At 57.2% G+C, this 15,464-nt stretch overlaps 1 protein-coding gene across 2 annotated transcripts in view; it reads left to right on the plus strand.

Moving 5' to 3' along the window:
* The first annotated feature begins 878 nt into the window (after nt 1-878).
* IFFO2 (intermediate filament family orphan 2) overlaps nt 879-15,464 on the plus strand; it is a 47,500-nt gene continuing 32,914 nt past the window's right edge. Inside the window, exon 1 of one of the 2 annotated variants that reach the window (XM_078073738.1) lies at nt 879-1,878. In XM_078073738.1, the coding sequence (XP_077929864.1) occupies nt 1,214-1,878 (665 nt within the window). In that variant the 5' untranslated portion in view covers nt 879-1,213. The remainder of the gene's footprint in view (nt 1,879-15,464) is intronic. The other variant, XM_036115525.2, reaches the window with a different exon arrangement.

Here is a 15,464-nt window from a genome sequence, read left to right on the forward strand (position 1 = left end):
ATCTCAGCGTGTGAGTGTGCAGTGGTGGGGAGGTGGTCTTTCAGGGCTGGGAGGGGCAGCAGCCCAGGCTGAGCTTTTGGGTGTCATATTCTGGGAGGGTCTTCATTCAGTCTCCCCCCCTCCCCCACCCGCCACTCGGCGCGGCGCCTCGGTGGGCCCGAAGACCGGCGGGCTCGGCAGTGCCCAAGCCGATCTCGGGACTACAAGCTCGCGCCTATAGGTGGGGGCAAGCGGTGGAGGAGCCTGCCCGGGTCCACCACGTGGGGAACGTGCCGGCGGAAACGCTGCCTTATCCCGGGAAGGTCGATCTAGGCCGCCCCAGGTTGGAGTGGGGGTGGGGTGCGGATGCATCTTCGGACGCCATGGCCCCCCAGCCCTTCCAGGACACGCCTTGGGAATTTAGGGCCGGGGGATCGGGGTGGGGATAGGAGAGAAGCGGAGCCTCCTTGTTAGAGGACGTGGGGGGAAGGGGCGCCCTAACGGGAAAACGTGCGCTGCTCAGGCTGCCGGCCCCTTTAAGGGGCCGGGCTGACTCTGCGGCGGTTCCAGCTAACCGCGGGCCTGGTGCAGCTCTGCGGTCCGCGTCCCTAGGCAAAGCATCCGAGCCGCGCCGGGCGGCAGGACCCGGCGCGGGAGAGGGCGTGGTCCAGCCGGGAGCTGGGCGGAGCCAGAGCTGCGGACAGCGGGTCTACCCAGCCCAGAGAGCGGCGGAGAGCGGGAGTGGGCGGAGCCACGGGCTGGTGGGCGGGGCCCGGCGCTGCGGGCCTCGGGGGCGGGGCCTCGGGCTCCGGGAGCGCCGCAGAGGGAGGTGGGATGGGCGGGGCGAGGGCGAGGGCGGGGCCTATGTCTGCAGTGGGCGGGGCCCGCCGCAGAGGGGCAGTGCCGGCCGAGAGTCCTCTGCGCGCCGCTGCCGCGGCGCCTCCACAGCGTCTCTGACAGCCGCGGCGCTGGGACCCACGGCCCGCGCCACCTCACGCAGCCTTCGCGGCCTCCACCGCGGCCCGAGTCCCGTCCCTCGCCTCGGCGCCCACATCCAGGGGGCGGTCCGGTCCGCCGTCTCTGCGGAGGTCGCATCTGGCGCGCATCTGGAACCGCCCGGCCGGCCGCGCTGGAGCCCGCGCCCGCCCTGGCCCGGCCGCGCCGGGAGCCCTGCCCGGAGCTGGAGCCGCACCTGGAGCCGCGGGCCCGGGGCCCTGAGCCGCGCAGCCGGCGCATGGTGAACTCGCTGCTGTTCGGGGAGATGGCCTTGGCCTTCGGCTGCCCGCCGGGCGGCGGCGGCGGGAGCTGCCCCGGCGGTGGCGGTGGCGGTGGCGGGGCCGGGCCGGGGCCGTCGCCGGTGACGGCGGCGCTGCGGGACGACCTGGGCTCCAACATCCACCTCCTGAAGGGGCTCAACGTGCGCTTCCGCTGCTTCCTGGCCAAGGTGCACGAGCTGGAGCGGCGCAACCGGCTGCTGGAGAAGCAGCTGGAGCAGCAGCAGAGCGAGCGCGAGCGGCGGCTGCGCTACAAGACCTTCTCCCGAGAGCAGGCCGTGCAGACCGGGCCCGAGCTGCTGCGGCCGCCAGCGCCCGGCGCGGGGCACGGCAGCGGCAGCGGCGCGACGGCGGGCGCCAACGCCAACACCGTGGCCCTGGGCGGCCTGCCCCCCGGCGGCGGCTCGCACCCGCAGCACTACGGCCGCCTGCCCGGGACCATCTGGAGCTACACGCAGGTGCGGCGCACGGGCGGCGGCGGCGTGGAGACTGTGCAGGGCCCGGGCGTGTCGTGGGTGCACCCCGACGGCGTGGGCGTGCAGATCGACACCATCACGCCTGAGATACGCGCGCTCTACAACGTGCTGGCCAAGGTGAAGCGCGAGCGCGACGAGTACAAGCGGAGGTGAGTGGGGACCTGCCCTTCCCCCCACCCAGCGGCTCCTGGGGAGGGGGCGTCCAGGTCCAGGAGGCCGTGGAATGCGTGCGTTCGGGAGGGGCTGGGGGCGGCCAGCTGGTCCTAGCAGGTGGGCTGGAAGCTGTGTTTGCACAGCGCCCTACACACGCTTGGAAAACTCACTTACTAGTTCCAAGAATGGGGGCGGGTGCTTACTACCATAGGGGACACGTCGGTGCTGTCATTGGTCGGGGCCGGTTGTTTTCTAGGTGACATAATGACCACTGGTGTTTTAATGTGATCTCATTTAATCCTCACACCAACGCAGAGTGTAAGGCATTTTTACCCCCATTTTGTAGATGAGAAAACTGAGGCACAGCGATGGAAGGGGCTTGCCAAAGGGGGCTTGACCGATAGTGGCGAAACCAGGATTCAAACTAGTGAATTGAACGACTTTTGGCTAGTTTGTCTCCCACTATAGGTATTTCCCCAAGGATGTAGGAGGTGGGCTCCCCTCCCTCCATGGGTGAAAAGAAGAAACTCTTAACCGACCCACTGGCTTTTTTTTTTTTTTGTCCCTTGAATGAAATGAGATCATGTGTTTGAAAATGGGTAAATCTGTCCCTACCCACTAGGGCCGGAGTCTGCCATCTTGCTCCAGCTCTGCAAGGTCCCGTTGGTGGGTCTGGATAACCAGACTACCATCAGACTGGCCACAGGCTTTCAAAAACCCCTCTTTTCACCCCTCTTTCCCCCACCCCCTACTGTCATGGCTTATTGAGTGCCAACAGACGCAGCCCTAAAGGCGCACAGGAGGAGAGAACCTTGGGCTGAAGACTGGATGTTGATTGGACCCAGACCACCATCTCTGGCTAGTGTGCAGGGCAGACTGCCTGCAGGACTGGCCTGAACATTCTTGCCAGGTCCCTATTCCCCAGCTGGGAAACTGCCGCTGCTTCCTGCCCGCATCCTGGCTGACAGGACTGATGGCTAGCTTCCAATAAGAGGAGAGGGGTCTCTCTGTAGCCTTGCAGGCCTGGGTGGGGGCAGGACCCTCTGCTGTCCCAGGCATGGGCAACTCTGCATTGGGAGCCTCGGCTCCAAACTCTAGGGCTTGGAGGGTGTTGTGAGAAGGCCCTTGAGTCCTGGTGCTCACATGAGCACAGAGGTCTGCTCAGGGAGCGGGGCATGGGTCTCCTCCATCACCTGCCAGGGAGATTGTTGGACCATCTGGAAACCTATTTGCTCATTAGACAGATAAGAATAATAAAATCTATCCCCAGTTGCAGAAGGGGAGAGTAGGTCGGTGGTGCTTTTTGGAAGGGATAGAGTAATCAGTTGATGTTATTAAAGATGATAGGCTCTGTCAGGCCAGCATGGAGCTGAGGTCCCGAGGGGAGAGTCTTGGGTCCCTCTCACGCAGGGTCTGGCTCTCTGTGGGGAGGTCTTACACCCCGCTGGGGACGAGCCACTCTCCTGGGCCCGTCTTCTCGTGAGGACTTGAGAATGGCCTGGTGCCCCGCCGTGGCCAGGGGGAGGCTACCTGTCTCTGTGGGCAGCTTCGCTGGGGTGGGGTAGGGGAGCAGGCACTTGCTCTCAATGGTGAAACACAGAGGGATGGGCCCTTCTGTCTCCCACTGTTGATTGTGTCGTCAGGCCTCAGGCTTCTGCTGTGTTTGTTTTATTGTGTGTTCTTTTTGGACCTGGCTACTCAGGAGATGGAAAAACCATGCCCAGTCTCAGAGGAAGAGAGGTTGGTGTTGAGCAACGCTCTGTTCAAGTTGCACCCCGGGTGTGGGGTGTGATGTCAGCTTCTGGCGCTGGCCTGGAATGAGACGGGCACTGCTGGGGCAGGTGGAGTGTGGGTGCCCCTCCTCCCATCCCCTGGGCTGTGTGAGCACCTTCTCTTCCTCCATTTTTTGGTGAACTGGGGAGGTGCATCTTTTCCGAAGTCAGTTCAGGGCTCAAGTTGGATTTTTCCAAAGCAAGTGTACTCCCTTCTTTGGGACTCAGTTTCCCTGTCTGTAAAGTGAGGGGTGAGTGGGCTAGCACTGTGCTCCTTGAAGCCCCAGGCTTCCTTGGAGATGGTCTTGGGGTTCTTTGACTATTATGTTAAGACTTAATTTTTAAATTATGTTACAGTGTTAATAGGGCTATAAAAATGTGCTCACTTTTAAGTTCTTAATGTCAACTCATTGTTAATTGTTAACTTGTTAGTAGTTGGCCTCAAGTTAAAGCCACCCTGCCTGCCTTCTCTATTTGTCTGAAGAGTACTCTGAGATTGCAGAGCAAACCGCTAAAAACCATTCCCATTTGTAGCCACTTATCTGTGTGAGTCAGGATTTTCGTGAAACCCTGCAGCCAAAACTGGAGATAGAATTAAACGCAATATGGTACTGTCATCCGTGGGTCCAGTTTTAAATGTTAATGAATCAAAATAGCCTCATCAACTTTACTGATGGAATTCAGAATAGGTCACTGTTCTGTATGTGAACTTACAGTATAAATGTATACCAGTAACATTCTGTTTTTACTTGTTTCTGTATTTGGGTTTCTTGTGAGAATTTGCTTTCAGGAGGAGGGCAGGCATCTCAACAACTTAAAAGAAAAAATTTAAAAACCGCTGGGCTAGATGATTTCAAAAGGTCTTCCCAGCTTTGACAAAATACAGTCTTGAGTTTGAGCTCCCAGCCCACTCCTGGTCCCTTGTCCATGAGAGAAGTTTCTCTAGATTTGCCTTTTCTGGACACTTCATATCAATGCAATTACACTTTTGTGTCTGGCTTCTTTCACTTAGATCATGTTTTGGAGGTTCATCCACGTTGTAGCGTGTTTCAATACTACATTCCTTTAGACTGGTGAATAATTTTCCGCTCTGCAGACAGGCCATAGTTTGTTTATTGGCCCACCTATGCAGTCAGGAGAATTTAAATGTGAAGAGTCACTCTTGTACCCCCTCACATCATCTCAGGTGCCATTAGTGGTATGGGAGCCGTGCTTTGGAAACAACACCAACCCAAACCAGAGCCGCTGGCCTGGGCCCTGGGCCCTGGGCCCTGGGCCCTGTTCACTACGGCTCTGGTTTTCCCTGGGGCCGACCAGCTCTGAGCTCTTTATCATGAGGGAAATGTGGTTGCCCAAACTGTACCGTCGACAAGGTTGTCAGGCGTTGATTTGGAAACCAAAACAAACATCTCTGTCCTGTCACCACCCAGTGCCACCAAAATGTCCTATTCTGAGTTTGCAAGCTGGGGGCTTTTCCCTGGAGATTCCTGCCGAGTCTGTCTGAACTTTAAACAAGTGGGGATTTCTCTGCATCGCTTCTCAGAGACCCAGACTCCAGGTCAGGCTCTGGTACTAGGTGCTGTGTGACCTCAGGCCAATTGCTGCCCTCTCTGAGCCTTAGGTCCTCCACCTTTACAGGAGGGGGTTCCTTTTGGTGATCCCTCCCAACTCGCCCTATAGTTTGGTCTGTGACTCAAAGGGGTCTGGGGCAGGGCTGTTCTTCCTGCTTCACGGACTGGCAGTCCTCCCCCCACTCCTGCCCCAGGCCCAGTATGGTTTGGAACTGTCTGGGTTTCCCTCCCTCCCCCTGCAGGTTGCCAAGTGTCTGCACCCCTGACTCAAGTCAGCATGAAGGGCTTGGTTTGTTTTTCCTTGGTGGTTGGGTGATCGGACCTTTGCTTGAGAGCCAGGAGGGACCACAGTGATCGTTTAGCCTGATGGTTCCCAGAGGGGCCCTTTGGAACCCTGGGATCCAGAGCTGGGTGCCTCGGGGCAATTCTAGGGACAGTGAGTGGTGGTGCTAAGCACTTGGGATTTGGCCCCCATCAACCATAGCAGCTCTGTTTCCCCGACTGCCAGACTGGTCTTCTGAGGAAGGTTCCATTGGAAAACAGGGTTCTACAGCTTAGAAAAAGAAAGAGAGAGAGAGAGAGAGAAATTGCTGATTTAGCTGAGTTACTTTCATTTTTGAGGTGGGGAAACTGAGGCCCAGAGGGAGCTGACCCACAAAGCCAAGTTGGGAAGACCTTGCCTGCTGTTGAAAGCTTTCCCCACTACTCTGAGGTGATGCTCCTATCATCTGCCCTCGGTTGGGGTTTGGTAGAGTTTGCTCCACCTTTTTGTGTGTCTGCCTTTAAGCATTTTTTAAAAAGCTACTTTCAGGGATGGGAGGGACTTTTGTCACAGCTATTTCTGATCACGAGCCGGAAGGGGCTGGGCTGGCGTCCTGAATGAAGAGCTCCAAAAAGGGCTGGTGGGTGAGCCAGCTGGAGTGTCCCCTGCCTTTCCCCATCATGCCCTGGGAGGCCCTTCAGCAGGTGCGTGCTGGCCCCTGAGTGCCCCAAAGCCAGAAGACTGCCCCGGAAAGCTGGTTGCAAGGCATTGTTTCCTGCCACTTCTGTTATTCCTGAAGCTGTCACCGATACAGATTCTTTATTTCTGATTTTCCTGGGAGGCAGCGTGGGATGGTGGGAGAAGGGTTCAAATCTCGGCTCTGCCACTCTCCGTGTGACTTTGGGCAATTGCTTAACCTCTCTGAGCCGCTGGAGCCACCACTTTCTGTAAAAGAAGGGGAAGAACTTTGCTCCCCTAGGAATCGGGGAGGAACGAATGAGGTCCTGTGATAAGGCACCTGGGGCTTGGTAGGCTCCGGGTAGGTCCCCTCTCTGGCTCCCCGCAATGTCTGTTCCCTTCATTTTATAGGGATTTCCCGGCACCGTGCTGGACTGCCCAGCACATCCATTTCAGGACACGTCGCAGCTCTCTCTGTCCCGTGGAAGGCGCCAGACATAGTGTTGGGGGTGGAGAGAAAAAGGGCTACTTCTTTGTCCAGCATCTAAGGAGGGTGTTCTTCCTACTCTTAGCAGTTGATTTGTGCCTCCGGAAATCTCTGGCCAACCCCCCCACCCCCCGCCCTTTCTTCCAGCCTCCGTTGAAAGAAACACACAAACCCCCTCCATCCAGCTCCTCAGTGCCCCAGAGTCTCTTGGCTGTGCTGGCATTCTCTTTGGGGACATATTTGGGAGGGATTTTCAGAGCCTCAAGCCAGAGGCAGGGGAATGAGGTCCCAGAAAAGAAAGGGAAGCAGGAAGCCGGGAGACAGCTGACGCTGAAGATTCCTTCCCTGAGGAATGTGAGGCGGGGCTTTTGCCTTGGCCACCGGATGCGAGGCCCCTGGGCCCCCCCAGCGCAGCACACAGACACACACACACACAGACACACACACACAGACACACACACACACACACACGTGCACACGCACACCCGGGCTCACACGCTCTCAGCCTCTCTCGGCCCGTGGCCCGCCTCCGCACACGTGTCGGTATTTGAAGGACATAGAAGGGGAGACCCAGAATGTGAACACGCTCTTTGCCGCAAGGAGATGCATTGACTTCTAGGGGAATCGATTTAAACTGTACCGTGTGTCAGGGACACCGCAGGCTGTGGACTTTGCTTGGGAGTCCTGGCTTTTGATCACATCGGGGAGGCGACGCCGGGCTGGTGTTCTGTTGATTTCCCGTGTCATGGATGCCTGAAGGCCTGGTGCAGGGAAGGAGGCGCTGCTGTCCCCTCTGCTCAGCATCAGGATGCGTTGGTTTTCCTTGACTTTCTTCCATCAGGTGTTCTGAGCGCCTACTGCCTTCGCCATCACAGCAGGCCACACCCTGATCCCCCGTGGCCTGGGAGGTCTGCTCCCCCACCGACTGTAAGCTTGTGGGGGCCGGCTCCCGGTCTGTGTACTGGCAGAGCCCAGCCCGGGCCTGGCCCGAGTCCATGCTGAGCAAGCATCTTGCAGTGAGGGAGGGCGCTGTGCCGGGCTGCTGCGTGCTGGTAGGCCCCCAGTGCGGCTGGGGGAATGTAAGGCCCACACGACACAGAGGGTCGACACAGGCCGTCCATCCAGGCGCTCACAGCTCCTGGAGGGAAGGGTCTGGATTTGGAGTCAGGAGACCCACCCTCCGGTCCCCCCACACATCAGTTTTAACAAATTTGAACAGCACGCATCACCTGGTGCCAGATGCTGGGCTGCCGGCCTAGGAGTTAAAAGCTGAGCCATGTTGGGTTAGTCACTTTGCCTCTCTGGGTCTCCGTTTCCTCATCTGTGTCCCAAAGTTGTGGACAGGGTAAATGGGCTCACGCAGCTATGGCACTTTATAAATGGGGAAGTTCTACAAGAGTTACATGGCAAGATTTCACAGGGCAGATGTGCGGGTGCCCTCAGGGGTGAGTGGGGCTGGCTTTGTGAAGTGGGCAGAAGTCAAGAACCAGGCTGGAAGCTAGAGGGAGGGTGGTCCATGCCTTTGCCAGCAGCATCTGGGTGTCATGTAGCCTCTGGGCATTGCTGGTTGTGTGGTGCTTAGAGGATTCTGGGCCAGATTGGCGGGGGGGACGCTGGTGAGGATTTCCTACCTCCAGTGGGCACGGGGCGTTCGGCTTCCTGGGCAGGATGTGGTTACTTACCCTAGTTCCTGGTACAAGAGACGGTAGTTGTCACCCAGCAGTAAACCTGGCGAATGCCTCTGGTCCCCTTGAGGGTCTATGGCCTGGCTGAGCCCCTGGCTGGTGGCACGGGGCAGCTAGAGCCCTGTGAGGCCATGGTCCTGGCTTGCCTGAGGTGTGACCTTCGCTTCTGGTTGCCCACCTGGGAATGGGGGTGGTGGGAAGATGGGCCTGCCCAGTGCCCTGTGAATCCTGTTCTCTCTGTAACTTTGTCGGAGTGGTCTGGAATCTGCACACCATATAATCTTTTGTACCTCGGTTTGTCACTCTATAAAATGGGGATACGTTTCCTCATGAGTTCTGCTTCCCAGGGTTGCTGTAAAAATCACCTGAAGTAATGGAGAAGGCATTTTGAAAAAGGTTTAGAAATAAATCATAGTGACTTAATAGCCACCATTGACTGAGCAACTACTATGTGCTGGGCTCTGTGATGACTTCTTTAAGTAAGTGAGATTTAATTATCAGACAACCCCAAGAGGTGGGAATCAATTATGCCCATCCTACAGATGAGAGGTTCTTTGTTTTCTCTTTAAAAGATTTTTTATTTATTTGAGAGAGAGAGAAAGAGAGGGGAGGAACAGAGGGAGAGGGACAAGCAGACTCCATGCTCAGTATAGAGCCTGATGTGGGGCTCGATCTCAGGACACTGAGATCATGACCTGAGCCGAAACCAAAAATTGGAAGCTCAACCCACTGAGCCAAGGTGACAGGTTCTGAGAGGTGGAAGACCTCTGCCCCAGATCTTGCGGCAAGCGTGGTCTGGGTCTCTAGACCCCAGGTTCAGTGTTCTTCCTAGCGGGGACAGGCTGGCCAGGTTTCATGGCACCGGAGGGCTGCCGAAGGCGGGTCCAGGGTGAGGAGGCAGGCTGAGGCATGGGGTCTCCCCAGCGCCTGTCACAGTATTACCACCACAGGTGGCAGGACAGGAGGTGGCTGCTACACTGGGAAGACTTCCTGCTGTCACTTGACAGTAATGATTTCTTGAGAAACCAGTGAGTCCCTGGCAACGGCAGGCAGATGAGCCTCCCGGGCCACCATAGAGGGTGGTCCAGCCCCCCTGCTCTCTGGAGGTGATCCTAGTGGGGGACCGGACCCTGGGTTGGGGGGAGTTCCTGGTCAGCCACAGAGGGTGGCACACCGAGGCTGGTGGGCCTGACAGGGGGAGGAATGGGGGCGGGGCAGGGAGCATGGGTTATCACCTGGCTGGCACTTCCCACATGATCGGCTTCAAATCTTGTGCCAACTCTGCAGATGGAAACCCAGGCTCAGAGCAGAAAAGTAACTTGCTCCCAGTCACACAGCAAAGCCGGGGCTGGATGTGGGTCTCAGATTCTCAGTTAAGGCTCTTTTGATCATGCCTGGCACCTACGCGTGCCCAGGGCAGCGGCCAGGGATTTCTCAGGAGCTGATAACAAGCAGGAGAGAGCAACGGGCATCTGGTGCCTGGAGGGAAACTGCCCTTCACCCTGGGGTTGGGTCTCCTGAACTGGTGCTTTTGTTTGGGTCCGTGAACCTTGCCTGGGTGCAGGGAACTTGTTACAGTCATTCCATGCCTCTTGTTGGGGAAGCGGAGCCTGCTGGGTGTGGATGTCTGAGAAGCTGAGGTTCTCTTCTCCCGACAGTGGCTGGGCCTGGGCCGTGAGCCAGGTCCCGTGCTGGGCACTGGGGTAGAGCAGACATAGCCCCTGCCCTCAGGAGCGCAGAGTCTGGGGACACAGGCACATGTGACAAAGCCGTGTGGCAGGTACCTGCTCAGATAGTACCTGTGCACAGTAAGGGCACAATAAATATTAACTAGTTAATGAAACAAATATTTATATAGCATTTACTCTTTGTCAGGCTGCATTCCAAGCAGTTTAGGGACGTTTGATTCATGTGACTTCATAATAACCCTGTGCGTTAGATACTGTCATTAAGCCCATTTTAGAGAATGAAACGGAGCCACAGAGACATTGACAGAACTGAGCCCAGATGCCGCTAGCAGGTGGGAAGCGAAGGTTTCATCCAGAAAGTCAGGCTCCAGATTGAGCCTTTTATTGCTGTACCCAGGAAGGGGCATGCCCACTGCACGTAGCTTCTATGCTCTGAGCCTCAGTTTTCGCTTCTGTGAAATGGGGATAGTACCTCTGACCTCATTGAGCTGTTTGTGAGATGAAATGAAGCGATGTCTGTGGAAGCACTTTATAAACTGTCAAGTGTTTGCCCTTGGGGTCAAAATGATTAGAAGCCTGGGTCCTGCCTACGCACGAGGCTGTTTCCTCCCCCGGCTTCCCTTGCGGCCTGGGGCTCCTCGAAGCCCCAGGAGATATCCCGTCCTCCCCTTGCTTTTACATTCATGCGGCCCCTGGGTCCCGGGACAAGCTCTGCTGGGATGTTGGACAGAAACCTGCAAAACTCGACAGCTTGGAGCGGAGCGTTCGTGTGCAAGTTGGAAGCTGGGAAGGGAGGAAGTTGAAGAGTGTGTCTGCTGCTTCTCGCTGCGTGAACTTGAGAGCGTCATTTACTTCTCTGAGAAAGGGGGATGGTCCTGTGCGTGGGTGGCAGGGAGCGTGAACGGGATGGCAGTGCTCAGAGGTTAGCAGCTGCCATCGCGGTTATTAAGTGAGGCTGGGGGTTCTGGGGAGAGGAGCAGGGGTGGGAGTTGGGTCGAATGGCCTTTGGAACCTGGCTTGGACAGGAGCCCCCCCCCCGCCCACCAAGGCTGCACTGGGTGGGGGCTGTCTCGGAGCTCTCTCTGAGACGCTGGCTCAGCGCACTCCAGCCTGCATGCTCTGACTTCGGGATGTTCCCATTCACACAGCCCCCCGCTCATCTGCTGCTCGATGGAGAGACGCCCCCACAGTGGAGACACTGCCTTCTGCCCTCTTAACTGGCCATTTTTATTACTTGGGTTATTTAAGACGGTACTTGGCTCACTGCCGCCTGTTTGCCGTCTTGGGGGAGGGGAAGAGCCACTGGTCTAAGTGGACCTTGTGAAATTCCCCGGCAGACAGACTCCTCTCAGGGCAGGGTTGGTGCATCTTCCCAGGCCCCCTGTCCGCTCCTCCTCTTTGCCCCTGGCCTGCTGTGGTAATGGGCAGAAGGCCATGCTGGGTGGTGGGGGGAGACTGACTGGAATAGCTTTGGGGAAAGCTCGTTGCAAAGTCAGACCACAGGACCAGAGAGCCTTGGGGCTCTGGGTGGGACCCTGCAGTGCTCGAAACCCAGGAGTTGTGAAAGATGCCTGAGCCAGCTTAGGGCCAGTCAGGGAAGGCTTCCTGGAGGAGGTGTCACCTGCGTTGTGTTTCGGAGGTCTAGTAAGAGTGGAAGAGAAGGGAAGGGTGCTCCAGGTAGAGAGAACAGCTTGTGCAAAGGCCTGGAGGTGAGGTTGTCGTGCCAGCGTGCAGTCCAGAGCCTGCTACTCAGGCGGGACCTAGCCTGCCTGCCCATTCTCCTTCCCTTTCTCGTCCTCCCTCCCTCCTTCTGCCCTTCTTGGCGCTCTTTGTTCTGTTTTGCTGCCTCTCATCCTCTCTACTCTCCCCCCTTTCCCTTCTTTCTTGTTTTGGTCTTCACTTGCTATGGCTGGTTCTCACCTCCCTGTCCCCTGTGTGAGGCAGGGGAGGGCTGTGAGGGGGTTCCTGTTCCTGTCCCTCTGCCCTCCTGATGCCAGGCCTCTGTGGGGGGCTCTTTGTCTGCTGCTGGGGCTTTGTGAGTCTGTATGTGCACGCGTGTGTCTGGGAGCCTTGGTCTGCACCCTGCAGACTTGGAGCCCTTGGGGTCAGGACCCTGCCTTCGGCCACGCCAGACCCCTTTGTACTACCCCTTGTATGTCATTGTGGGGGGCAGGAGAGGCTTCCTGCTGAAAGGGATAGCTGTTGGGTCTTGGAGGTCAACACTGGTCGAGGGAGACCTCAGCCCCCAGCCCCCAGCCCCCATCAACGATGAGCCTAGGATTAGACACAGGGAGGGGCTTGGGGCCCGGGAGGCTAGGCTGCTTGCCTTACCTCCCGGGCCTGCCCGCCCTGCCTGTCCCTGCTCCCTCAGACCTGTGACTTCATCTTACCCCCCAGTGAGTGGCTCTCCGAGGTCAGCCGGTCCATCCCCCTGCTTCCAGGCACCATCATTCCCCTGTCGCGGCAGATGAGGAGATGTGCCTTTGTCTTTGAAAAAGACCTTCTGAGAGTTCGTCCCTCAGTGTTTTATATTTTTCTCTCCACCCCCATGCACATACCTATGACCATTTTCAGATGAGAAAACCGAGGCCCAGAGAAGGAGAGCAGCTCCCTTGAGGTCACAGAGTAGAGTTGGGTTTCCTTTGAAACCCTGAGCTAAGGGATCCTTCCCGGGTCTGACAGTCGTTTAAGGAGGGGTTTTGAAAACTCCCGGAGGCTGGGGCTCTTGGGGTGAAGAAGCCTCAGAGCCTGTGAGGTGGCATCCACAGAGACCGAGCCCTGCCCCTGAGCCAGTTTCCAGGTCCCGGTGCAGATGAGCCTCCCTCGGCCTGCGGAGGACACACCGGAGGGTGCCTCGGGCTTGTCTGCTTACAACAAAAGGCACTTCCCTGGCCTCAGCCTGGCGGTCTTAGGGTGCTGACTGACTGCCTGACAGTCCCTGTCTGCCACCGTGTGCTCTACTGTGTCATTTCTCTGTGCCTCAGTTTCCCCTTGTATAAACAGGATGACAAGATTCCCCCAGTGCTATCGAAAAGCCTTGCCCGGGCAGGGCCGTTCCCATCCCTCTTTTCTCTGGGGTGGGCCCTGGAGTGGGAAGGTCGGGGAATTTTGCCTTCAGTGCTGGAGTTGTGTGAACTGGAAAGCCGGGTCCCCCAGCCCCGTGGAGATCCCCGCTCTGGGGATGTGGCTGACAAATAGTCCTTTTTGCGTTTGTACAGGTTTATGGGGAGAGTCTTAATAGTTTGTGCTTGGCTCTACACTTGTCTTCAAAGAAAATACTGACATTTAAAACATCAGGGCTTTTCCAAGCTGGGAAAATTGAGGCCCTAGCTCAGCAGGCTACTGGTAAGTTCAGGGGACCCCCAATTCATAGGCTGTTCCTTTCTGTGCCTTAAGGCATAGTAAGTCCACCGGCTTTCACTTGGGTGGGAGCTCTGACTCTGAATTGAGACCACCCTGAGCCTCAGGTCTCTCATCTGTAAAATGGGGATGACACCTTGAACTCACAAGGTTGTAATGAAGGTTCAGCAAAATAGGGCATGCCAGGTCCTGAGTGGGGTGCTGACCCCCTAGCTGTTATGGTTCTGTCCCTTCTGTCCCAGGCCCCATAAATAAGAACTGCCTGCCCCCTCCCCCTTCTGGCTACAGACTGGCCTTTTGTGTTCAGGGCACTTCCTTTCCCCAGCAAAGCCGCCTGCCTGACCAGCAAGGAGGAGGTCACATCCCCTCTCCTCCCCAGCAGATTGTCAACGCAGGGTCACTGGTAGGGCAGGACCTAGCATTCAAGGCCATCCAGCACAGTGTGTTGCCTAGAGCCTTTGGCTCTCAGTGGCCTTGTTGGATGGGGGAGTGTGTCCCTGTTCCTGCTGCCTGGAGGAAGGGCCGTCTCAGTCCCAGACTCCTTGTATGGATGTGGAGGCAGCCTCAGGAGGTCACATCCCTGGCCTGAGGTCTCACCGTGAAGCAAGGGCAGAGCTGGGATTTTAATCTGAGTCTGGCAGATTCTTCCGGACTACTTCCCGCCACACTCACGGGCTCAGTCTTCCAGGCTGGGCAATGGGCCGCACATTCCCGGCCCCAGCCCCTGGGCTGAGATGGAGGAGCTGGTAGACAGGGATTCGAGTCCCCCCCCCCACCCCCCCACCGGCCTCTCAGCAGTGGGGGAGGGGGGCAGCTATTCTTCCTTCTGGAACTCTGTAATGCCACGGGAGGATGGTTTCTGGGTTCTGGTCCGGCCCACAGATTGCCTCTGTGGGGCCTTGCGGGGAAGCGCGTGCTCCCAGACCTTGGCAGAGAGGTGACGTCGAAGGCCATGTTAGCATTGTTTTTCCAGGGGTGACGTCAGGGCAGCTGGTTTAGAGTTTCATCCGAGACAAAGGCTGCTTTGTAGCTTCTGCCTGGTTTGAGCCCAGGCACATCACCCCCCAAGGTGGGAAAGGAGATGGAAGGGATTGCAGGGCCCAGGCAGAGAAGCGCTGGGAGGCGTGGTTCACCCTCGGCTCCTCCAAGAAGGAAGCCGGGATCTCATCATCCCAGAACGCTCAGCGCATGGTTTCCCAAGAGCATCTCTTATGCCCAGTGCGGTTCAAAACTTCATGGACGCGTTCTCTTGAAGGGTGGCTGTGGTCATGCCCATTGCACAGATGAGGACACAGAGTCTTGGCAGGTGGAGTGACCTGCTGTTTGTAACAGCTAGAAAGTGGGCAGAGCTGGTGTGGGAACGTGGGTCTCTCTGGCTTTAAAGATCACCACTGGGGTCCACTGCTGTTGCATGTCATTTCAAACCCAGCTTCGGGCGTGCACTTCAGAAAGCCACGATGGCCTGGGAGATGGCTGGAGCAGTTGAGTCTCATGGCTTTGGGGGTCCAGAGCTTCTGTCCTCAGGGCTCAGAGCTGGGCCACTGTGCTTGGAGCATGTGTTGCGAATTCAAGTATGCACGGGTAGGTATGTGCACATGTATGTTTAAAATAGAGAAGGGGATTGGTTGCTGGAGGATCTGTAGTTGTGGGAAAGCGATCCAAGGAGGTCTTGTGGGCAAGTGTAAGGAATCATCCCAGGGGACGCCTAGGACCTTCTGTTCTTCCTTTTTAGGAATTACCCCACTTGATCATCCATCCATCTACCCATCCATCCGTTTGCAGGCCCTGTGCTTGGGCCCCGACAATGATGCTGCATGGGCCAGAAAGGCAGACTCGTGTTCCTAGCCAGCTTGCCAAATGACTGTTAAATCAGCGCTGCAAGAGTCCTGACAGATGTTTTGTTTCTCCCCCAACACACACTTCAGAGACGGGCAGTGACTTGCCTAAGGTTGCACAGCAACTTGGTGGCAGAGCTAGGTCTCATGGCCAGGTCTGTGGCCCCCGGGCCCTGTGTTCTCGCCTCTGCCGTGCTGAGGCTCCACTCCTGGCTGGCAGTCCTCTCGCCCAGCCCTGCCTCCT

The sequence above is a fragment of the Halichoerus grypus genome, chromosome 5 (assembly GCF_964656455.1).
Source record: "Halichoerus grypus chromosome 5, mHalGry1.hap1.1, whole genome shotgun sequence".
Classification (NCBI taxonomy): domain Eukaryota; kingdom Metazoa; phylum Chordata; class Mammalia; order Carnivora; family Phocidae; genus Halichoerus; species Halichoerus grypus.